Source organism: Carassius auratus, chromosome 3 (genome assembly GCF_003368295.1).
Source record: "Carassius auratus strain Wakin chromosome 3, ASM336829v1, whole genome shotgun sequence".
Taxonomy (NCBI): Eukaryota; Metazoa; Chordata; class Actinopteri; order Cypriniformes; family Cyprinidae; genus Carassius; species Carassius auratus.
Genome location: NC_039245.1, coordinates 4,800,408 through 4,827,113, shown reverse-complemented (window position 1 = coordinate 4,827,113; position 26,706 = coordinate 4,800,408). Strand labels below are relative to the sequence as shown.

General features: G+C 37.7%; 1 protein-coding gene across 1 annotated transcript; it reads right to left on the bottom strand.

The window, feature by feature from the left end:
- Positions 1–14,789: 14,789 nt before the first annotated feature.
- On the bottom strand, positions 14,790–24,499 carry LOC113041516 (beta-1,4 N-acetylgalactosaminyltransferase 1-like). The gene is made up of 12 exons (XM_026200108.1): positions 24,455–24,499; positions 18,394–18,531; positions 18,254–18,283; positions 17,979–18,131; positions 17,793–17,899; positions 17,483–17,520; positions 16,911–17,091; positions 16,656–16,742; positions 16,388–16,569; positions 16,137–16,280; positions 15,542–15,770; positions 14,790–15,350 (listed from the first exon to the last, which is right to left on the bottom strand). Exons 2-12 carry the CDS (start codon positions 18,516–18,518, stop codon positions 15,169–15,171), a joined length of 1,458 nt encoding a protein of 485 aa, XP_026055893.1. The 5' UTR covers positions 18,519–18,531; positions 24,455–24,499; the 3' UTR covers positions 14,790–15,168.
- Between the last annotated feature and the right edge of the window lie 2,207 nt (positions 24,500–26,706).

Here is a 26,706-nt window from a genome sequence, read left to right as displayed (position 1 = left end):
TTATCATAACAGTCTGAGTGATTCTGATTCCTGAACAGTAAACTTTAAAGTGTCAGCTTTGTGAACAAAGGTTGATTATATATCTAGTCAGAAAGAATCATGAGCAGAAACCTTTTTATTTTGGGTATGTAATTTCGGTCTCTATGCCAAAAAGGGGGGTTACTAGTAAGGGGTTAAGGATGGTTAGGGTGTGGCGGAACATTGAAGTAAATGGGAGCATGAGAGGAGGAGGAGAGATAGCTTCTTGAGCCACCTGCAGCTTGAGCTTGCTTCGGCTGCTGTAGTTGTTGGCTGCAGGAAAAGTAGAAGGGTTAGTAACAATTGATGGGGCAAGCTAAAAAAATAAAAATAAAATAAAAAGTGCCTGGGTAGCCTACTGTGTTGCCAGCTTAGCAATTGTTTGCCTGGTTTGACAATTCCTCAAGCCTTGTCCACATTAGTACGTTCCTGCTGGAAGCATGTTTTCCACTCGTTTTGGCCTTCTGGCCTTTTTAAACGGTCTCAAGAGTGGATACATTTGGAATGCTGTTTTCGCGTTGTAGTATGGACTTTGGAAACAGAGGCTTTGAAAACGATGAAGCATGTTTAGTCTTGTAAAACATTGTACCAACAGGTGTGGTTATAATGGTAAAGATGATTGCAGTTATGTGCTATTCATTTTCAAGCAGATTCTAAAGGTATTTACTTTGCGTGCTTTTCGTATTATAGTCCTGAAAAGACAACAGAAATTTTACTCACCCTTGCTGTCCTGCGGCAAAACATGAGGGTAGTTGTGTTTTAGATAATTTCTCAGTGATCACGCAAGTAAATGGTGAAATATGTCCCTTAATAAATTGTAGATATGTTCACTGAATATAAACCTAACAGAGCACTCAGATCACTAGGATTGAGTCAGTATGAAATACCAAAGGTTCACGCAAACAAGGGGAGTCCGCTTTAGTTACTATGCCGCCTACAGTTGGAAACAGCTTCCAGAAGTGCTAATGATGTGCTAATACACTAGTCACATTTAAATCTAGACTTAAAACTCGTATGTTAAGCTGTGCATTTATTGAATGAGCACTTGTGCAATGTCCGAACTAATTGCACAATTCTTTTTTTGGGGGGGCAAAATCATTTTCTGTTTCTAACGGTTTTTAAATTCATTTTAAATAAGTACATTTTTTAAAATCATTTTAAAAGTTTAAAAATTGCTTGTTTAATTTATTTATTATTATTTTCCTTCATAATTATCATAATTATTTTACTTTTGTTTTATGTAAAGACTTTGAATTACCATTGTGTACGAAATGTGCTATATAAATGAACTTGCCTTACCTAAATAAATAGGTCCTGCCAGAATAATTGCATGCAACTTATGTCTGTATCATCTCAGTGAGGTTTAAACATGCACGGCAGGGCAAATGTAACGTCTTCAGACATTTCGGTGTGGATGGCTTGCCTTGAAAAAAAAATGCATTAGCCTCGTGGTTAAATGGCATCGTCATCCGAGATAATTACGTCATGAAGTCGTTTAACAACTTTAGCCGCGAAACCTGCGTTAGCGTCTTCACCTGAAGAATGTATTGATTTACGTCAGGTGGTCTGCGCTGCTAGAGGAGGCCGCTGCAGCCACAAAAGCCGCACTGAAAAAGGCTGAACCGCGACCGGAAGTCTCATCCATCTGTAGGCAGGCAAGTGACACCAGTTTGCTCATTCTAATCAGCATATCAAATACAATCAGAGTGAACTGAAATCTACAATGACTGAGAAATGCAATCCTTGACCTACAAAGATCTTATATTTGGTGTTTTATCTGTGTGATGTCAACAGCAATTAAAGGCCTGAGTGATCTGTTATCTTGAAGACAAGCTTCTGTCCTAAACTAATCCCATTACAATGTCTTGACTGTCTTCCAAGAGATTAGACTCAGAGATGTCACTCTCACTCTTGATTTTCACTATGAAATATAGAGCATAGTTATTTATTTCTTCTTCCTGTTTGTTTATTTTATATATATTTATCAGTTTTAAATGGCACGCTATACATTATTCATGTACAAAAATGATAAAAAATAAAACTATACTTAATAAAAAACTATAATAATACTAAAGAAAAACAAAATCGCAGATTAAATGTTAATTTTAGGTAAGGTAAAAGCATTACACATTTATTCATCTGAACACAGTCCACAACAGTCCCACTGTTATTGCTCTCCTAAAAACATTTAACATCCAACAACAAATATTTAAGCACACTGTATATTTTAGTAAAAATTAATGTGGTCATATTGTGTTTCATTTATTTTACATGCATATGTGCATCGGCGCATATTCAGTGCAGTCTGTATTTAACAGTGTTTCACTTTCTGTCAAGATGGCCCTTTATGCAAATTGGGAAGTATTTCTCCCTCCTCGATTTTTACAGAGGGGGGAGGAACTTGATTGCAGAGGGGGACAGAATTGATATGCTGTTCAGGGGGCCCAGAGACCATATTAAAACCACCCAAAACCTTCATAATTAATTCATAATTGTACCATTTAAGACTTTTTATGGCCTTAAATTTGATTCAACTAAATTTAAGATTTTTCAAGGACCTGCGGAAACCCTGATAATGCTCAAAGGCTTTTCATTCACAAAAGAATATCCTTTCAGACTTACAATATCTTGTTCTGGAGCCGCTGCCATTATCTCTACAATACTCTCGATCCGTGTGTCATTCCAGATGACAGAGTCGTCATAAACTCACAAGAAGTATTTGGTTGTGAGTTGAGATACAGCCAGATTTCTGCCTGCAGACCAGCCAGGCAATAATCTGACAAGAGAACAAAGGGAGAAAAAGTCTACAAATAGAGCGTCTAATCACCGAAGGTAGGGAACAGGTGGGGAGAGTGAGTAGGAATGAGATGATGGAAAGCAGCTGTAGGTGAGTAGGATAATGAGCTAGAGAGTGAGAGCGAGAGCGAGTAATGAGAGGCTAATGAGAGAGAATACCAGGATCATGACAGTACCCTCCCCTCAAGGAGTGCCTCCTGGGCGGACAACGGGCTTTATACAAGAGACATGAAAGACAGGGTGAATGCGTTGGAGGTTGGAGGATAATTTGAGTTTGACGGCGACAGGACTGAGAACCATAAGTATACGGAACAGCCCAACGAATTTGGGAGCCAATTTACGTGACGAAGACTGAAGGGGAAGATTTAGGGTAGAAAGCCAAACTCTCTGGCCAACGGAATAACGGGGGCTCTTGACTAGACGCTTATTAGTGGCCTGCCGAGTACGAGTTGTGCAAAGGGCGGATCGGACCCTTCTACAAGTACGTTTAGCGCGTTGAATAAAGGCAGTGACGGATGGAACTCTACACAGCGTCTTGTGAAGAAAAGAGCGGAGGTTGGTAACCGAGGCAACACTCGAAAGGGGATAATCCTGTGGCAGAGGATGGAGCGGAATTAAATGCGTACTCTGCCCAGGAAAGCTGTTCTGACCAGGAGGCGGGGTTGCGGAAAGCAAGACTATGGAGGATACGCCCAATTGTCTGGTTGGTCCACTCGGCCTGGCCGTTAGTCTGCGGATGGAAACCGGAGGAGAGACTAACCGACGCTCCAATTAGGCGACAGAACTCCCTCCAAAAGAGAGAGGAAAACTGGGGACCCCTATCGGAAACGATGTCGGAGGGAAGACCATGGATCTTAAAGATCTGGTTGACGACAATCTGGGCAGTTTCTTTCGCGGATGGGAGTTTGGGTAACGGGATAAAGTGGGCGGCTTTAGAGAACTGGTCGACAACGGTAAGTATCACGGTGTTTCCCTCAGAGAGGGGAAGCCCCGTGATAAAGTCCATGGTGATGTGAGACCACGGACGCGACGGTAACGGAAGGGGGTGTAGTAACCCCGCAGGGGGGGAATTACCAGACTTGGACTGGGCACAGATAGAGCAAGAAGCGATGAAACGGCGTATATCACGCTCACGAGAGGGCCACCAGATCCTTTGGCGAATAGCTGCGATGGTGCCCCCAATGCCGGGATGGGCGAACTATTTGGAGGCGTGACCCCACTGGAGGACGGCGAGACTGGCGGAAGGGGGAACGTATAGCAGGCCCCTAGGACAAAGACGGGGAGTGATAGAGTGAGCTAGCGAACGTATGACCAATCGTTCGATTCCCCAGACGGCTGCCCCCACCACCATACTCTGAGGAAGGATCTCCTCCTCGGTGGGAACATCCTCTGGTGACGCGAACTGTTGCGAAAGAGCGTCTGGTTTAAGGTTCTTGGAACCAGGGTGATAGGAGATAGAAAAATGGAAGCGGGTGAAAAAAAGAGCCCAGCACACCTGTCGAGCGTTAAGTCTCTTAGCCGAATGAATGTACTCTAAATTTCTGTGATCCGTCCAGACGATGAACGGAACAGGAGCGCCCTCAAGCCAGTGACGCCACTCTCCTAAGGCAAGACGGATAGCTAATAGTTCGCGATTACCGACAGCATAATTGCGTTTTATATATATATATATATATATATATATATATATATATATATATATATATATATATATATATATAAAGAATTCACTTAATAGATCAAAGGAAAAAGCTTTTGTAACACCGTTAAACATATGCTAACCTGGTATCATACTTTTCTTCAGAGAAGCTACAAACTGCAATTGGATATTGGAGAGGAGAGTTGGATGGGGCAATAATAATATCTGCTAGGGGTGTAACGGTTCACAAAATTCACGGTTCGGTTCGATACGATACACTGATGTCACGGTTCGGTTCGGTTCGGTTCGATACGTTTTAGATACAGCAAAATGTAAAAACATCTCAACTTTTCAGAATGCCGCAAGCGCACCGCGGGTCATGTGACAAGAACCAACCAATCAGCTTCATCCTTTCCCGTAACAAGGTTGAGAGCTCAGCCAAGATGAAGGAACAGCTGATCATAGTTGTATATGGATTGCAATTTTGAAATAAATTTAGTAGCAGAGCTACTGCAAGCGATTTTTAGAGCTGCAAATCCATTTATCCTTCGCTGAAATTTCCGCGTCTCATGGAGAGAGCACGTCATTGTTGCTTAGCAAAGACAGACGCCTCATGAGCGCTTCTGCCCGAGCGCTTTGGAAAGGAGGAGAAAGACGTGCTTAGCGTTTTCCATGCGTTTTTAGGAGCGATATGTGAACGGCCCCTAAGGCGCTCGCTCACTCAGCACGCGCTGAAGGCTCATTGCAAAATGTCTAATGCATTTAACAGACCAGAAATATAAGATCCTAAAATAACCAACAGGTCTGGTGTTTGGGTTGGATTCCCTGTAAGCTATAGTGTCTAAATGCTGCAGGGATAGTTTGCTGCGTGCATGTTTCTCCTTTTTTTCGTCTTTTCCCAGATAGTACTGACGCATATATCCCAGATATTCCCGCTGGTGTTTTTTTTTTTTTTTTTTTTTTTTTTTTTTTGTATTCCCGCTGGTGTACCCTGTCATGTTGCAGATGCGACATACCGTTGTTTTTTTATCCACCACTCTCTTGCCATCACCATTATAGCTTAAAGGGAATCCAAAGTGCACCCAAACACCAGACCTGTTGGTTATTGGAGGATCTTCTCATTTCTAGTCTGTTAAACGCATTGGCTATTTTGCAACGAGCCTTCAGCGCGTACTGAGTGAGCGAGCGCCTGCTGAGTAGCCTAACATAAACATATAAGATGGTGTTTTTTTCTTCTTCGGGAGTGTCAGGGGCGTTGCCTGTTACGTTGTTTGGGTTATTGGGCTACCTTGTTGAACGCATATCATTATATTTCTATCTCTCTCTTTTTTTTTTTTTTTTCAAATATAATTAATTACTCCAACGAACCGAAAGCGTCGTACCGAACGGTTCAATACGAATACGCGTATCGTTACACCCCTAATATCTGCATTTGTCTTCATCCTAGAAAAAAGGAATGAAAAATGCAGCAATATAGGAAAAACCGTATAAATGGCTTTCAAAAAGTCTAAAGAAAGAATTATCATTGGAATTTTTGAGTGCACCCCTGCTCAGAGATAATATGATGGAGCAGATCAGTCCTCAGTGAGAGATGACTTTACATATTAGAAGCAGTCACTATTCGAATCTCCTTGTTTGTTTAAAGCTTAAAGTTTAAAGTTTGTTTAAAGCTCTTTCTGAATCTAATTTCGAGTGATACTCATGACAAATGACAACATGACATAGTATTGTGTTACAGGACTGTGGGCAAGATGAAGAGAAAACTAGTTCTACCTGAGTCGGTGTTGCTTGTGCTCATTTGCTCTGTGTTCCAGAATGTTATCCAGTTGATCTGCCACAAATTGTCTGGCGAGTTCATTTCCTTGACAAGAAATATTTGACAAACAAACTTGACAAACGTAAAGACCACAGGTTATGCAGAGCATCTAAACTGGAACTACTTAAGATTAATTTGGAAAATTTAAATTACACTTACCCTGAGATTTTATCTTGTTCAGGGCTTGCACTGTTAAATAGAATAAAGTAAGCAGATGTGATCACATTGCTCAGTTAACAGTCAGACAAATGGAGGTTAAAACTAGTACATGTAGAATTCAACACCGATCACAAGAAACTGAAAAGTTAATACAATTTTACAAATGGCTGTTTCTTTGAATTTTACCACTTTTATGCCCCAGGGTTTTTATTGATATTCTTATTATTATTATTATTTTAAAATGTTTATTTTTGATTTTGTTGTTATTGAGTGAAGGTCAAATTTCAGCTTTCAGTTTTCCTGGTCTTTTTTTTTTTAATCAAATTATGCAAACAAAATGTATATTGTATTATTTGTGTGTATAATGCTGAAATTATATTGACCATTTGTGTTCAGTTCATTTATGTTCCTTGGACCTTTGGTTGTAGTTTATTCTTTTCCTCTTCTGTATCTGAGCTCTAGTTCTGTGTTTATTTCTTTGGTTTCTAACTTGATTCTATGATTACTGATATTAATCCACCTGTGTGTATTTCCTTGTTCCTTCACATGTGAGTGTTTATAGCCCTCCGTTTTCAGTTTAGCTTGATGGCTGTTGTCTTGTGTGAAGGTATTTGTGTTCCTTCGTGATTTATCGACTTCTTGGATCATCTTTCATATCAATAACAGTATAGTATGATATTAATTATATCACAACGTCATATGAGTACTGCCTGCAGGGCTTCCAAACACACACTTATGAATGCTACAAAGCTTCAAGGCAGGCAAAAAAAAAAAAAGTGAACTACCACAGAGATCAGAGGCATTTTTGACAGTGGAGAAGCTTCACTGTGCTGAATAAACTGCTTTCACGATGAAACAGCTTATTATTTAGTGAATCACCAGTCTATCTGCTAATCTTAAACGTGTTTGCCATTAAACATTCATTTTGGGTTCACTTGCTCAACAGGATCCTCTGCAGTGAATATGTGTTGTCAGAATGAGAGTTCAAACCGCTGAGAAAAACCTCACAATAATTCACAAGTGATCCACACCACTCCGGTCCATCAACTAACATCTAGTAAAGTGAAAAATATGTTCCAGCTAAATTAGAATCCTCCGTTCATAATAAAACAGTTCTAAATAAATATGTTGGTTGAATTTGTTGTGAGAGGAAGCACTCTACTGATGAGTTGAATCAGATGTGTTCGATGAAGACATAAAATGTGCACCTGCTTCGAATGGGGATACTCCAGGAATGTGACTGTGAACTATTGTAATCGTTCAAAGGGCTATAAGTGCACATAGCTGAAAAACACCCTGTTTCTAAAATAACAAGAAACTAACAGAACCTAAGAGAAATAAATATGATAAAAGGACTGTGCATGCCTGGGTGTTCAAGTCTGACTGTCTGTATGCCATTTCTTACCCAAGACTCGACTCAATGAATTTAAGCACCTCAAAGGACAGATGTGTTCGACTTGAAGTGGTGCTGCACAGACTTATCAATGTATGACATCAACGTACCACAAAATAATAAAGAGTCGTCTGCTCTCAAATCACTCTCGCTGTTCTTTGATGTCATACACTGATCGGTCTGTGCAGCATAGATGCATCTCGTACAAGCCAAATGACTTTCAGCACTGTCTGTGAATTACCATAATAATCATAATACATGTACAATTCTTGATGCCACTGAGTGGTCTTTAAACGTCTTCTTATCTAATGTGATTTAAGAAAAGTTGGAGTTTATCTACAATGATTTTGGGGGGAATGGGGATCAGTTTTGTGAATCCAGCCACAGATATTTAATAAGAGCTTTGAATGTGATAAATTATGATGCCAAGGTGAGTGTGATTGGGGTTGTTTGACATATGGAACAAAAAATTCAACATTGATCTCTACACACACAAACATACTCACATACACCAATATTCATTGTAGTCAACTAGTCATTCAAAATGTTTCGATCTGACTATCTGTTTTTGTTTGATTTCTATCTGACTATAAACCATTATGGACTTATTTAACTTATTTAACTTTTTCTCTTTTTCTCCAACTGTCATAATTTTGGGGTTTTGAACTCAAGTTTTCAAAAATTAAACTTAAAGTAATCCATTGCCTTGACTAATAGTTGAAAATGTTTAAATTGAGAATGGTTTAAGGTTTAAGCTTGTAAAAACCTTTGTCTATATAAACCTATAATATTTATTCTGTTCAAGTTTTATCCATGTAAAACAGAACTTTCAGATAAATCATTTTCAATTCTACACATGCTTTTGTCTTTGATTTCCATTAAACATGCTAAACCACAACAAAGTTATTACTATAAAACATTTTTTGGGCCTATCTTGGATATCTTAAGATCTGGTTACATTTTCTATTAAGATATAACATGGTCATCATGAGGAATCAAATCATCATTGATCTTAAGATACAACAAAAAGCATGCTTTAGTATTTTAAGTGATAACATGGTTTAGTATACACAAAGTGATCACCTTCAAAATGTATCCTAAATCATTCTTTGTTGACCAAAGGTGTCCATTTATTATCAGAACATTCACATACTAGAACATCTTTCAAAAGGCTTTTAAAAACTACGGTAACAATGGACAAGAAGACAATGCAGGAAAACTTGAAACATGAGATGCACCTATGTACCAATATGAGCAGTCCTTTTAAAGAACATATCAAAGGCAATCTGTCATTGAAAGAATAAAGTTGATGACATTCGGGCAGAGACTGATGATTCTTCTTATAAAGTCAAGCTGATTTACTTTGCTAAACAGTAGTGGATTAGTTAGCTTCCAATCAGAATAAATACTAAAGAAGATGAAATCAAAAGAGAGGATGGAAAACCACAAAATGTTATATGTTGAAATACTCAAGAGACTTAAAGAGTATGTAATCTCACTCTTTATTTGCCATATCTAGAATTATTATAAATGAAAATTATATGCATTTTTAAAAATGTTATGGGCATTTCTATTGGGAATTTTTTTCCTTCAGGAAGCAGATTATCTGTTGCCTGTAGTAAAGTGTTTTTTTTTTATGTTCTTTACTACTTTCCAGCAGTTTCCACTCAGGCTCAGGAGTGGCCCACGACTACTCTTTTACTCTTTTAGCGGTTCTGCTCATAGGGGCAGATAACCTGGATCATGGAACATCTGTCTGCTGGTGGCCTTGTTCTGGCCCACTCAGATGTGGTTCTCTCAGAACTGGTTGGTCTACTAGCCAGCCCTCCTTGGAGGTACACCGAAGACGCGACCTGCTGAATCAGGCTCGGGGTATGACTTGGCATCCCCGTCTGGATTTATGGAACCTATAGTTGTGGCTCCTGAGCACAGTGTGTTAATGTGTTCTGGTCTCTCGGCTAAAATTACTGCCACTATTCTTAACTCTAGAAGGCCCCCTCCTGTATGCTATCAAGTGGTAGCTTTTTGTCTCTTGGTATAGACATTGCGACATAAACCCAGTTCATTGCCCCGTAGGTTCAAGTTTTGTAGAGTCATTAGGGACTTTAAGCAACAGCTGCGAATGGGTTTAAAACATATCAACACGGATTAAATAAAATAATTATGGTAGGGTTGTATACTGATGCAATTACACTATTGTATACCATAAAACATAACATTTACTTAACTAATCTGTCATGTTGTAACCACTATGGCAAACCAGCTGTTCTGCTGATGGTTACAGTAGAACATCATGAAGTAGCAGTTAAAGTCATGCACGTGCAATATGACGTCTGAATGATGCTGCTTTTCCATCAGTGGCAGTTGCTTAAAGCCCATGCCACTAATAAGGATTATGTGGCAATCATATCTGATCATGTGCTCATAGGAGGTTTTTCTGTTGGACGTCACCCCCTGGATATGCAGGTTCTTTCAGTCAGCCTTTCTTGTATGGACTTTAACCCAGGGAAAAGTATTTGAGTATATAAGGTTGCTTCGACCTCATTTCGCTTTCGGCAGGTGGTCATAGAAGCTTTTTCCCTTTCTGATGCGCGGACTGGAAGTGAAGTGCAGCCTCCTAGTCTTTGCCTCGGTGAGCTCTGTGTTTAATTTCAGGTGATGTTGAAATTGTCTGTAGCTTCCTTCCTACATACAAGCCTGACGAATTTGATATGAGCAAATGAGATGTATTTCTCAGGGCAGGGCTAAGTGCTACTGGCCAATTAAATGGTGTGATGCTACAAGGGCTTCCCATAGAGACGGTATAATAATAATAATAATTCATTACATTTATATAGCGCTTTTCTCGGCACTCAAAGCGCTTACATATTCAGGTGGTATCTCCTCATCCACCACCAGTGTGCAGCACCCACCTCTATGATGCGACGGCAGCCATATTGCGCCAGAACGCCCACCACACACCAGCTTACAGGAGGAGAGGAGACAGAGTGATGAAGCCAATCAGCAGATATGGGGATTGTTAGGAGGCCATGATGGTCAGAGGCCAATGGGCGAATTTAGCCAGGATGGCGAGGTCACACCTCCACTCTTTTCGAAAGACATCCTGGGATTTTTAATGACCACAGAGAGTCAGGACCTCGGTTTAACGTCTCATCCGAAGGACAGTGCTTGTTGACAGTATAGTGTCCCCATCACTACACTGGGGCGCTAGGACCCACACAGACCACAGGGTGAGCACCCCCTGCTGGCCTCACTAGCACCTCTTCCAGCAGCAACCTAGTTTTCTCAGGAGGTCTCCCATCCAGATACTGACCAGGCTCAGCCCTGCTTAGCTTCAGTGGGCAACCGGTCTTGGGCTCCAGGGTGATACGGCTGCCGGTATGCAGTGTTTAATTTCCTTTCCTATTCAGCGAACCAAGGTTGCATAAATCAAGAAATTCCCGCTCTTACTAATTGGAACATTCCATTTTTATAAAATAAACTTTTACATCACCATATAATTATTAAGTACTTTCATCCGATATTTAAGAACAAGAGTTAAATTCAACATAGGTAAATGCAATAAAAGAACGGATAAAACCAATAGCATACATTTGCACAAACATCTTAAAAATTGGATAAAATTCCCCACAAGTTTATGTTTCCTTTAAGGCCATGCCCACTCAGCTCAGTAAATTTTAGAGCATGCATAAGAACAATAAGAACATAACATAAACAGTGATAGAGGACAACTTCAAGGTCTCCTCATCACAGAGGGGATCATATAAATATATATTTTTTTCTGACAGCAGTTTATTGTGTTGTGTGATGAAAGTGCGGCATGATAATAGGACCATAACCTGATGACAGCAATCTGTGACATCTGTGATGTTACACAATATTGAAATGTTATATTTACACTTTATACTGCATATTCCATCTGTCATATAATCTGTTTCACAATAGCTGAAAGTCTTCCTGACTTTATTACATTACAAATCATGCACTGTACCTGCATTGGATTTATTCAGGTGTCTATTTAGACTAGGTCCACCAACAAACGCGTGATAAAGCTAGTCAACACTATAAAAGACGGCATCAAAGTGGTTCCTGGAAGATCTCACTTGTAAAAGCCAGCATCTGGAAGAACCAAGAGATTCATGTGACAAAAATTGTATTTGACTGATTATTATTATTAATAATAATTACTTTTAAGGAATGTGATGGAACAATTACTTTTGTGGCACTTTCCATGTGAAAAAAAAAACCTAAATGTAAAAATCACACTGTTACACTGAACTGAATTAAACAATAAAAAACTACCCATATGTTATTTTTTATTCAGCAGTTAATGAAGAAATGTGTCTCTGTAGTGGACACCTGTGAGGCAGTGAACAGACAGCTGCTGAAGTCTGATGCTGACTGACAATAAACAGACCTCTCTGGACATACCCCATCTTTTGCAGGTGTGTAAATAAGTGAATGGTTGCAGACACACACCAGAAACCCTTCTAAAACATTCAATTATTTATAGGTTATTAACAGTTCTTTTTTATTTTTTATTTTAGAGAAATTATACCATTGCCCTTCCTGTTACATGATGATCCTGCTGTCCTGGACTGTATATGATGAGGTAAGTATGAGTTTGTCCATGTGTGTAGACATATGTAGTGTACACACACACATTATAGACACATTGTGTACTTAATTAGTCTACAACCATTAATCAATGCAATAATATGACATAAATAATTCCTGTGGTGTTCCTCATTTTTAAGATAATAAAAAAATACCTGTGCTAAATGAATAAATGTAAATATTTTATTATTTAATTTTAAGTAAATCACTCTTTTTTTCAATGAACAGCCTACACATAATCTCAGAACAGCAGTGGTAATAGCAGGAGACCCATTAGATGAGAGCGGCACTGCAGACTTTCCTGATGGTGAGGAGCTTCTTGCTGATGAACCTGCCGACATGAGTTCACCTTACTATGAGTAACTGTGTTCTGTTCAACATTATATAGAAAAGCAATTAAAAGTACCCTAAAGCTGTATCTGTTGGTCATTCAGGAGGAGATCATGGACCATTTTCACAAGACTGATGATGTGTTTCAGCTGTGTTTGTATCATAAATCCTCACAATGTTTGTATATTTAGATTTTTCTTTTTAAATGATGTGCATTTATAACACTATACTTTGTATTATATCACATTCGTCTCAAATTACAGAAAAAAAATAGTTAATGCTAATGCAAGGGTGTTTCTAACCCAGAGTCTTTGGGAGGAATGCTAAATTTGACATTGTTCTCTCTTCTGACTGCTGTTATCAGTCGCTGTCAGATTTTTTCCTTTGATTGAAAGTTTTGAAAATGCTATTGTGATACTCTCCCATTCACTGCTCTCGAAGTTAACCCAACTATAACAACTTACGCTGCTGAGAAACTGGTTTATTAAGCTAAATACATCTATCTTGAGGCTTATCAATTTCTTGAAATGTCCTGTGTGAATTCTCCCAATCAGTCACCACTATTTAGAACAGGAAAGAATATGTTACTATTAATTGCATTGTGTCTAAAATTTAAATCATTGTTTTAGGTATATAAAATGTTTTTTTAAGGTTCTAAGAGTATTGAGTCACATTTATTTGTTTCTAATTTTACCAAGGTGTAAATGCTTTTTTTGTTGTTGTTGTTGTTTATAGCAGTATTAACACTGATGTTGCCATGAATGGGATTGTGATGTGCAGTATTGTGATTATGGATATTGTTGTTGTAAATCAATAAACTGTTTTATATGCATTTGTTTTATTTTTTCAGTTTTATTTTTTAATCATTAAAAAGGTCAATAGCAGGACAAATAAACCAATGGGGTGGGGGGGGCATTAAAGAACTGAAATTAGGGAAATGGTGCCTTGAAGCACCCCAGGTGGTTCCTGGCCATCATAATAAAAGGGTTCCTCCAGGAACAATTGAAAGTTCCTCAGAGAACCACCCCCATTTAGAGTGGTGCCTAGAGGCTCTTCAGAGGGTTCCGCCGGTGTGGCGAAGTGAAGAACCCCAAAAGGTGCCTCCAGGAACCTTTAGTTTTTACAGTGAGGGCTTTATTGTCAATAAGTTGGCATCCATTTAATAATTTGAATTTAAACTATAATTTACTATCAATATGTTATTATTGCATAGGCCTACTGTTTTACAATGCACTATAATACTGAGGTGCAGACAATTGTCAGTATTTGCAATAAGTAGAATAAATAGAAGAAAAATCCTGCTATTTTCACTTAGTGTAAAAAGTGTAAATAGCATCTATCTCGATTTACAATTCGTGAAAATAGCCACTAACAGATTTATTTCTTATTTGGTAAAATGAGTCACTATCTGGTTAAACATTTATTATTATTATTTTATTCCAATTACTGTTAAAATATTTCCATTGTTTACCACAGCAGAACATGTTCAACATCAGCAATTCCATGTAAAAGAAATCAGAAAGACTTAAATGACAAAACAAAATGTTTACAATGAACATTTAAAGAACTAAATAACAGAAAACACCTGAGATGTGTGTATATATATATATATATATATATATATATATATATATATATATATATATATATTTTGTAATGATATTACAACTCCATATACATCGGGAAGAAGGAGGCGGGAACCGGCGCACAATCAAAACATAATTTTAATATTCAAAATAAACACAAAACAGCGCACCAGCCCCTCCCGGACGACTGGTGCGCTTAAATAAAAAGCAAACATAAAATAATGCCCCAGGCCTGGTCCTCTCTCCTCCTTCACGGTCGTCACTCCAGTTTTATATCCTTCCATCTCCTACGTGGGACTCGATACTGGCGGTGGGGCGCAGGTGTAGCTCATCTCCAATCACTACACCTGGCCTCACTCCTCGTTCCCACGCCTCTCGGCCCCGCCCACTCGGCACATATATATATATATATAAATTATACTATACAGATAAAGAAAGTCCATTGTTGCGAATGACAGTCACATTTATTGCACTGTAATGTATTAAAAGCATTTATTTTATTTCATAACCGTAACCCACAGTAATAAATATGAAAAAAAGTGTTTAATAAATTCATATGGTCAAAGTATTAATTCCCAGAGATCAGTTGTTCTCCTGAAGACTCAAACTTGGCTCATGGTTTTTGTTGATGCTGATTCCATCGACTGAATTGTAAATTTTTCTTAAATGTCACAAAACTTCACTACTCTTTTCTTTACCAAAACATGTCTCAGGCGAACCTTTGCTCATATAGATTGTTTTTAATGAGGTTCGCTCAGGTTAAATTCAGCTTGGTCTGTGTGGGAGAATGGCCACCCTTCTCCTCAAAAGTCCCTCAGTACCTGATGCATTTCAAATAATTCTTGAAGTAATGACGGGCCAGTTTGTTTCTCCCATCCGCTCGTCCTGGAAACCTGAAGCGCCTGTAATTGCCTTGTCTGCGCTTCTTCTGGTGGTCGACTGAAAGTCCTTTGCAGGACGCAACCAGCAAATCTCCAAGACCATCAAGAAAAAACTCTGCAGGGGTTTGGGGTAGAGAGACAGAAGAAGGGAAATCATAAAAATATACTCAAGAGAGATAGATATTAAAGTATATTTTCACAGCCCAGAATGTCCAAGACAGTCCCAGAAAACTTGTTTTCAAAAAAGAATTCAGTGCTCAAACCATAAACTAACGCAATCATCCAGAAGCAGCGGGATGCACCTACCAGTGTGAGCCACCCTCTTCAGAAACGGATCAAAGCCAACCCGTCGCACAGCATCTGTCCGTGCCAGAAAGTAGTTGACGACCCCATCTACAAAGAAACATCCGTCAAAGCCTGGAACTGGTTGATTCTTCCTCCCATGCAAACGTCTGAGACAACCGCCCTCCTCTTCATCCCCTTCCTCGTACTGAAGGTGGAAAAAGAACTGATTTCTCCCCACTGCACCGCCAACCTGCAACAGAGAGAGAGAGAGAGAGAGAGGGGAACTGTTTCTGTTTCTTTTATTTACAGGTTAATAGTTAGAGAAGGCCACCATCAAGTCAAAATGAACACTAATACAAAGAAAAAAGAGGTGAGCATAGAACCAACAAGTCTCATTCGCTAATCACTTCATGGAAGAACTTCTCATGAAACTTTTTAGGAATTGAAGAACATGAGCATACCTTAACACATTTAGAAGGCTACCTAGAGTATAATTTTTTTTTTTTTAATCACTAATAAATTTGTGCATATGCATGTTTTTTAATGAATGAGACCCACCGATGAACCTTTTAATTTCCTTTGCAAAAAAAATAACAAAAAGTATCACTTTACTGACCACATCCAGTTCTGGAACTTTCTCCATTATCTCCACAAAGCTTTCAATCCGTGTATTGTTATTGAACATGTAGTCATCATCAACCCACAGGATGTATTTAGTGGTAACCTGAGATATAGCCAGATTCCTGCCTGCAAACCAGCCCTGAGGAAACAGATAAAGGGATCTTCCATATTTTAGTCACCTGACAACATTATGTTGACACACACTATTATTAAGGCAGTACCAATGAGGCCTTAAAACATATTTACCTGTGCAGGAGGCATAATGTAGTGCTCTAAGTTGTAGCCAGTCACGTTTTGCGGCTCCAGACTGTCGTCTGCAATGATGATCTTGATTTGGGGGTAGAACTGTCGGATGCTGTTGATGAGTATGTTCAGCTCGTCATATCTCAGAAAGGTCTTGGTTGTTATGGTCACCTGTGAGTTAATATCTAAGACCCAGAGAAAGAAGGGGAAAGGGTCACTGACCATACATAATCTAAACAACACCAGATACGTGCAAGTTTTGTGGTCTTACCTGTCCCTGGGTCATACAGAACAGGAACTGAGGATCTCTTGATCACAATGGGAAATATAGCCTCATAGTTCTCAAAAGAAAAATTTACTAAGGAGACAAGGAAAAGTGGTTTACAGTAGGCTATTTTAATTTAAAAAATAAAAGCTAAATTGAATCTAAAGTCAAAAGTAAACTAGACAGTAAAAAAACAATAAGATCAGTAGCCCACACCCATTCTCTGAACATACTGGACAAAGAGGGTGGTGCTGGCATTACCCAGATCTTTAGTCTTCACACGGTAGATGGTGCCGGTGTAGGTGACTCTGGAGAGCAGATCATTCAGATGTGTGTGGCTGCTGGATGAGATGGTCAGACTACTTTGACCCTGTCCTTCCACCTGATCTCCATCTAGAACATCCTCCACTGAGAGCACTCCTTTCTTCACACTCAAAGTCACCTATAAGAGCACCAAAGTGATAGATCAGGGGTGTCAAAGTTTAGCTTCAACCCTAATTAAACGCACCTAATCCAGCTAATCAAGTCCCTTCAGGCTTATTTGAAAACTAGAGGAGGGTTGGAACTATACTATTCAGGAAATGAGTTTGACAGCCTTGTGGAAGCTGAATGGATGATCGGTGTGATATTCATTAATAATCATGACTGGAGGTCTTTCACAAAGAAAGTAATCAGTAGTGTTGATTTCACACTTGAAGAACACAGAAAAGACTCATTTGGATCCTGTAAGCCCTGGCAAAGCGAAATACAATAGACCTTGCACCTTGACTGACAATATCAAACCAAAAAAACCCAAAAGGTCCTCCATGGGCCACACAAATGTTAAAACAAACCTTATATAGTCTTCTCTTTTGTGCATGCAGAGCCAAACCTGTGAAAACGGGCAGTTCAGTTCAGTTTAATTCATATTTAATTTTCATATAGTAATAGTAAAAAAAAAAAAAAAAATGTTTTCTTTAACCAAGATGTAAAATTCTTAGTTAATATTCAGTTTGAAAACAAAGTAAATTGCTAATTTCTGTATTGGCCTGTGACATATAAGATCGAACATCCAAAAGTAGAAAGAGATATCTAAGCATCTAAGATATCTAAGATAAACACAGCCAAGTTCAGAAACCTTTCACATGAAGAAGGGAGTTTTACCTGGTATCACACTTTTTGCAAGAGGTTCCACTACGAAACCCTGGATGGGATATTGGAGGGGTGAGTTGGGTTGGGCAAGTATAAGTGACTCCATTTTTGTCCCCATCCTAAGAAATACAGAATTATAACTTTTAGGATTTAGTAATGAAAATGAAATAAGGGCTAAGAACTGGAATGTTCTTTGACCTGAGCTGGTATTGGCGGTACTCCTCAGACCGACGTCTCTGAAGGTCTTCCAGTTCATCCACTGGCACATTTTGAGCATTTAAAGAATATCCTTTACAGGAACAAGACGAACGATTTTTACTGGGAAATGGTCCAATGTTGTGATTATACACTCTGTGAAACCACATAGGCAATGACAAGGTAAATATCACACATAAGAAGTCATATAAAATGATACAGAGGTAAGATCAAGTTACAGAGATTATAGTATTCTAAATAAATAACCAACCACTGACCTTTGTTTAGAAAATTGGAGGAGCCCTGTGCTGCAAAAATAAATAAATAAATAAAACAAATGCCCATGAAACAAATTTGCAAGACCACAATATGATGAACAACCAAAAACAAATATGAGCAAAATATAGTAGGGTCATACCCTGGTGGCAACAGTCTTCTTATGTCATCTGTAATATCCAGAAAACCACTTTGTATACTGTAAATGCCCAGTGCAGTAAAACAGAGCCCAGTCAGGAATAACTTAAAGAAAAAGCTGTAATTCATTTCTAGTGATTATCTGAAAGGAAGAAGTCAAAAGCAGATTATGAAGCATTTATAGGTTTGCTGGGGTTGTAAAACCAATGAACTATAAGAGGAGTAAAGTTAGTTTATGTTGGACATTCAGTGAATTAAGGCACTTTCTCAAAAGTGCATAAAAACAATAAGAAATATACACATTCCAAGATTTGAAAACATGAAAACCATAATACAAATAAATTGTGGAAGAAGTGAATTAAGTGGAAAACCATTAATAATTTTAAACTGTGAATGGGATATTCACCACAAACTGTTACATTGTTATTACATAGCACTACAACATTTTATTTTAACTGATAGAAACAGGTGTTGTTATGACACCTGTACTACATTCAGAAACACTTTTAACATATCACTTGGATTTTGGAAAAGTCTATTTTTAAGGAATTGTTCAAAATTTCAAATCTATATAACTTCATGGTCATGTGACCCAATGATGTAACACCAGTTTTAATATCTTCACACACACCTGACCCAAATCTTACATGAATTTGATTTTGGAAATATGATTTCATCTATTTTTGGTGAATTTAAATATTCAATATAACTATATAACTTCCTGGTCATGTGAGCTCATATTGCCACACCTGCTGTGTTGTATTAAAAAACATTCTAACTTACATTTTGAATATTAAATAGATACATTTGAAAAATGCCCTTATAGACAAGCTGATTTAATTGTTGTAGGAATGAATGGTACAGTGGACTATGCACGACTTTAGGACATTTAAGGCCTGTTGGCTCATGAGAGAGCCAGGCTCAAGACTGATTAGAATCATTGTTCCTGCATACATAATACTGTTGTTCCTGTATACATAATACACTGGGTGTGGCAACATGAAATCACATGATTATAAGTTATATAGATTTGAATATTTGAAAGGTTCACCAAAAATACACTAAAATCCTATTTCCAAAATTCAGTTTGTATTAAGACAACAACAATAACAATCCAGGCTCCTTCAGTCTTTTAGTACAGATGAAATTATAAATAGGGAAAATAAGGTTTATGACTAAATATCACTTTCCTTTTCACAATGATAAAAACCAAAAATTAAATGATATGTAAATTCAAAAGTAACATTCACTTAACATTTGATCAAATTAAGAATATCAAAACAACATTATGTGAGAGCAAAGAAGTTTCAGGGTTCTCTAAACAGAAAGAAGAATTGGTATTTATATAAATAATATCATTAATGTCAGTCATGTGACCTGACATTGTTACACAAAGCAGGTTTATGTTCACAAACAAAAGTTTATTGTGGATTTTGCACTTTTGAGACACTCCCTAAATTGATGCACCAAAGTGGGGATCCTTGTGATGACTTTTTTATCTTCTGATGCTTAAAACTCAAATTAATCGAATAATACAGGACACGTCCTGGCCAGGATTTGAATATTGATATTGAACGATAAACATAACCAACAAAAACAATCCTAACAAGTGAAAAAACAAAAACTACTGATCTTAGGCCTACTAAATATATAGACTAACCAAAATAAAAAGAATACTGTAGCATTGTCTGCACCCTACTCCCACACACTACGTGGCTCCAGGTGTTTTTCAACGTTATCCCTTAGCATGGTTGTTCAGTATGAGCTGTTTTGCAAGGTTCAGAGTCTACCCAAGCTTCTGACATCAAGAAGAAACTCATTCAAGCCATAGGCCAAAATCTGCTGCTCTATCAGTACATTCTTTCCTAGGTTTACAGACACCTGGCATAGGCTACACCTGACATTTCCTGTCAATACTGACTGGCGTCTCCGTTTCCGGGTCCATGTTAGTCCATCTGATCCACTGATCTATGATAGACAATTGAATTGCTCTTAACGTCATTAAGGGAGAAGCTACCGTACACTTTTATTAAGAAAACATTTCTTAACGAGTCACTGTTTGTATATCCTAAGTTTCGCAAACAAAAAGGATGTTTGTTTAAAGTCGGGATTTCCCCTGAATTTTTCCCTTGTTTTTAAAAGTTCCGTTCATATCAGATCGGAGGAAGACGACACACCTCAGCATATGGTGAGTGTGATTACACCAAGTAGCCTACAACATGTTCCTGGATCAACATCCTTGTTAATCTGGGTTGGGTTTAGGGGTAGGGATATATTTTTGGACTATAATGTTGATCCAGGATAATCAAAATCACGGCGACCCTCAGCATATACAAGTGCATCTCAGTAAATTAGAATGTCATGGAAAGGTTCATTAATTTCAGTAATTCAACTCAAATTGTGAAACTTGTGCATTAAATAAATTCAATGCACACAGACTGAAGTAGTTTAAGTCTGGTTCTTTTATTGAATATGGTGACATGCAAATCAGCTAATCAACTCAAAACACTTGCAAAGGTTTCCTGAACCTTCAAAATTCTCTCTCAGTTTGGTTCACTAGGCTACACAATCATGGAGAAGACTGCTGATCTGACTGTTGTCCAGAAGACAATCATTGACACCCTTCACAAGGAGGGTAAGCCACAAACATTCTTTGCCAAAGAATCTGGCTGTTCACAGAGTGCTGTATCCAAGCATGTTAACAGAAAGTTGAGTGGAAGGAAAATGTGTGGAACAAACAGCAGCCTGTCAAGCAAAATTGAGGCTGGGGTCGCACTGAGGCTGGGGTCAAGGAATCAAGAGCCACCGCACACAGAAGTGTCAAGGAATTTGGCTACAGTTGTCGTATTCCTCTTGTTAACCTTCTCCTGCACCACAGACAACATCAAAGGTGTCTTACCTGGGCTAAGGAGAAGAAGAACTGGACTGTTGCCATTGTTCCAAAGTCCTCCTTTTAGATGAGAGCAAGTTTTGTATTTCATTTGGAAACCAAGGTCCTAGAGTCTGGAGGAAGGATGGAGAAGCTCATAGCCCAAGTTGCATGAAGTCCAGTGTTAAGTTTCCACAGTCTGTGATGATCCGGGGTGCAGTGTCATCTACTAGTGTTGGTCCATTGTGTTATTTGACACAAGAAAAAAATGTTTACCAAGACATTTTGGAGCACTTCATGCTTTTTTCTGCTGACCAGCTTTTTGAAGATGCTGATTTGATTTTTAAGCAGGATTTGGCACCTGCCCACACTGCCAAAAATGGTGTGCTTGACTGGCCAGCAAACTCACCAGATCTAAACCTCATAGAGAACCTATGAGCTATTGTCAAGAAGAAGATGAGAAACAAGAGACAAAAAAATGCAGATGAGCTGAAGGCCACTGTCAAAGAAACCTGGGCTTCCAGACCACCTCAGCAGTGGCACAAACAGATCACCTCCATGCCACGCTGAACTGAGGCAGTAATTAAAGCTAAAGGAGCCCCTACCAAATACTGAGTACATGTACAGTAAATTAACATCCTTTCCAGAAGGCCAACAATTCGGTAAAAAACTTTTTTATTGGTCTTATGAAGTATTCTAATTTGTTGAGATTGTGATTTGTTGTTGTTGTTTTTTTTCATTTACATGAATACGCTTCTATTTGATAATCTTTATTTTAGCAAAAATCGAGCTTGTGAATATTTTTGTGGTTGATTAGGGCTTGCATAAATAAGGTGGCAAACCACTGATTTAGGGTATACAGATCATATACAGTGGTTCTCTATTACAAGGTAAATCATCTTCTAAAGTGTGTTTGGGAAGATGGGACAAAATAAAAACTACCTAATTCGGAAAACAGAACATGATATTAATTATATTTTTGTCTTTTTTTTGTTTTGTTTTTCTTTTTAATGATTTTGTTAGTAGTGCATCATATTTGTGACCCTGGACCACAAAACCATAAGGGTCAGATGTATACATCATCTGAAAGCTGAATAAATATCTTTCCATTGATGTATGGTAGGACAATATTTGGCTGAGATACAACTATTTGAAAATCTGGAATCTGAGGGTGCGAAAAAATCGTAATATTGAAAAAATTGCCTTTAAAGATGTCCAGATTAAGATCTTAGCATTGCATATTACTAATTAAAAAATTAAGTTTTAACATATTTATAGTAGAAAATGTACAAAAAATCTTCATGGAACATGATCTTTACTTAATATCTTAATGATTTTGTGGCATAAAAGAAAAATGTTGACCCATACAATGTATTTTTTGTTATTGTGACAAATATACCCTACCCCGGCGACTAAAGACTGGTTTTGTGCTCCAGGGTCACATTTATGTTTCCATCAAAAGTTTGTATAAGATAGTAGCTATGAAAGTTTTAGGACCTTATTATGAAAACTAGCAAAAGCTTATGTAATTTTCCTCGGTTCATGCCATAGATGGTTCATGCATTTAATTTCCCCGCCCACCTGCATGATGTCACTCCAATGAGGGCACCCCATTTTCTTACAGCTAGGACACAACAACAAAAAAGTTTTTATTTTTGCTCATTAGGTGAGAAAAAAAATTCTGTATAGATATACTGTTCCTTTTGTCCCAACCACCCTTAAAGGGTTAGTTCACCCAAAAATCAAAATTATGAGCTCTCAGTCCCTCCATTGAAGCTGTGTGTACGGTATACTGTCCATGTCCAGAAAGGTAAGAAAAACATCATCAAAGCAGTCCATGTGACATTGTAGGGTCAGTTAATAGCAAAAACTACTACTTTATTCAGCATTGTCTTCTCTTCCGTGTCTGTTGTGAGTGCGTTCATTGCAGTGTATGATATCTGGTTCGCGAACGAATCATTCAATGTAACCGGATCTTCTTGAACCAGTTCACCAAATCGAATTGAATCGTTTTAAACGGTTCGCATCTCTAATACGCATTAATCCACAAATGAATTAAGCTGTTAACTTTTTTAATGTGGCTGACACTCCCTCTGAGTTCAAACAAACCAATATCCCGGAGTAATGCATGTACTCAAACAGTACACTGACTGAACTGCTGCAAGATGAACACCGAGCCGAGCCAGATAACGAACAAAAGACTGACTCAATCGTTCTCGAGGCTAATTACGCTGTGCTTTAACGTTGTCATTCGTACAGAGCAAATTGCAAATGTTTCAACAATTTCGTTAACATCATGTATTTTTAAAGCAGTTAATAATTACACATTGGGTGATTTAATTGTTAATTCAACAAAATATAGGCTACTTGGAACAATTAACTCCAATTGAAATTGTAATTCTAGAAAAAAAACACTGTAGAATGAGCACTTGAAGAGTCGGGAACAGATGTTGCTCTCATCAGGAAATAAAACAACATCATTCAGAGAAAAAAGTAAAAATCAATTTATGCACCCATATTCTAAAACTAATCTTGTTTGACTGATCAATTGTGATTCGGGTGATTTTAGGTCAACTCATTTCAAATCAATGACTTGGCTTTAAAAGGACTTTGGCCAGTACAACTGGTTCAAACCTGCGCAACAAGCTTCCAGGTCCAGATTGAAACCAAGCACAGCATCCTTTTTTTTCTTTGGGTCTAGATTTATCTGCAGTTGGTGGACTTTATGAAAGCTGAATATCCGTTTATCCATTTACTAAATGAAATTTAGTTTATTTTGCCTTTGCACTTTTTAATTAAAAATACAATTTATTTAAAAAATATTCAGTAATTTCTTTCAGTCGCAAGTCACGGCCATGTCTAAATGTGTGTGAAATATATGATTGATGCTCCTAAATGTTAAAGAGTGGAGGCTTGGACACAGTATTCATCATGCCACAATTTAACAAGCAGATTTACATTATTTAATTAAAATACAATACATCGGTTTTAGTAAAAACATTATATTTAGGCTTCGCACACCCTAGTCTTTATTTGAGTCTTAAAGTAATCAAATTTAAACAGTTTTCATCTGTACTGTCGACCTCCAAATTTATTTGAAACTATTTAAAAGTGCACAATCATTTAAATCTGTACAGTGACAAATCATATGAAGAAACAGGTACAAGTAAAGCAACAGCGTATTATGAATACATACCTGTTAGGCTATCATACATCACCAAACGCAGCACCTGCATCAAAGACTACTATAGAGGAAAATGATCTCTCACGTTATTTATATAGCTAAATAAATAAATATAACAATCAAAGACTGCCTTTGGGTGGGGTTGTGTCTCACCTATCAAAAGGGACTACCTATATGACTATATTGATTTATTTCTTTGCTTTAAATAATGTCCTGCTGTAAAAACACCTCTTTGTCTCTATATGCTATATGACATACTGAATTTAAGAAACCGTAAGTGTCTGAAATGGGCTAAATAAACTTCTGTTACTCCGAACTCATGTGAATCACTTTCTTGAGTAGAACACAAATTAAGATGTTTAGTTAAATGCTCAAGCTGTTTTTTTCCCAAAAAGTAAATGTAGATGAAGACCTGGGGAAGTTGACTTAAAGCTTTTTTTATGTTTTATGGGCTAGGGACAACATTAGAATTGTTAGTACTCCAAGACACTGTGAAGCTCGATATGTATACGTTTCTATTCAAATGAATGCTTTCAATAGGTTCAACATTTTCAAACCTAACCCTAACTTTACAGTAGCACTCAAGGCTGATTACTGTCAAGACTTTTTTTTTAAAGTCTTCATCATTTGAATTAAGATTATGAGAATTCAATTTTACAGCACAGCCTCCACAAATTCAAAGATTTTACTTAAAGATCATTTTGAGGTTAAATACAGATTTAAAAACATACATACAGTTTTTTAAATCTAATATTTGCATAGCTATGACAAGAAACACTGGAATCTAATACACATTTACAAAACTGCGATCACAGTGCTAGAAGTCCCTGAGGATTTGAGAGCACATTCATGATAAATGGGCAAAGACTGGGAATCACAACAGGGCAACATGGAGGACAAGACACACCAGGGATTGATGCGGTTTGTAGCGCGGCAAGTCCTGATGAATACACTCCCACAAGATCTGACCGGTTCCTTGGCCTTGTTTACTGCTGCTGACCACAGATTTGTCCAGGTACAGAGTGTCATAAATCATAGCAGCTGCACAATACCTTCAACAGAACGCATGTGCAGATTCATTAAGCTCATATTCCAGAATACTTAAGTAAAACTTAAGTAATTAACGTGTTACTCAGTGCCAAGAGACAGTCAATGTCAATGTCATCTAGGCTAGTGAATGTGTGAAGAGTGATCCTCATGTGATATACTTTGGTAAAATAATGATTAAATCAGAATTTATTCACCCATGTGTAAATTTAATCATGTATGCTGATATTTGTTCTACTGAATTGGATGGAAGGAAAGGTGAGGTTTGGCAACATCGAAAAAGGAAACACTAAATGTCATACCTTTGAATGGGATCTCCATTTTTAAATAAGGTGCCTGAACCTGAAACTTGGATAAAACATGAAGACTCATATAGGTAAAAGTTTGCTCTTTTTATTGGCTATTCTGTTATCACTAACAACCTCTAAATTTTTATTAGTCAAATTTTGTCAAATGCACTACATTCAGCAGCTGTAGCGGGTCGCAGGTGTTCCTCACTCATGATCTGAGTCATGTTCTTTGACTTTGACAAGTTTTATTAGTCTCAGTAAGTGTGTGTGTGTGTGTGTGTGTGTGTGTTTTCTCTCACCCCTGTGGCTGAAGGTGAGGACAGCGAAGGCAATAACACCAAACCCATCACTTGAACAAATAAAGCATGAATTTCATAAGGAACCATTTAAACAAATTCCAACACTACCACCTTGTGTTCACTTTACGCTATTGAAGCAACTGTTAACAATCATTCCTTGAACCTATTTTCTGAGCTCTCGTGATGAACCATATTTTTATTTTAGGGAATAAAAACACGTTTGTTTGTTTTTTGGAAAAACCAAACCTGGTTACAATGCATGATATGACAGTTTATATATATATATATATATATATATATATATATATATATATATATATATATATATATATATATATATATATATATATATATATATCACTTACTATGACAAGTGAATAGGCTTCAAATATTATTTCACATAGTTTAGTATTAGAAAGAAGCACTGGTTGTCGTCAGACTCCTAGTGCAAACAAAAATCTTACTGCATTAATACAATTCATTAATCTCAGTGGATTATTACAATTACAATGAATGGCAAAATGAGTGTTTGGAAATGTAAACAAAGCTTTCTGTTAGTCATATTCACATCTTGCCCCTACCTTGTGCTTTGGGTTGCAGATGCCACCTGAGCTGTTCAGGAATATGA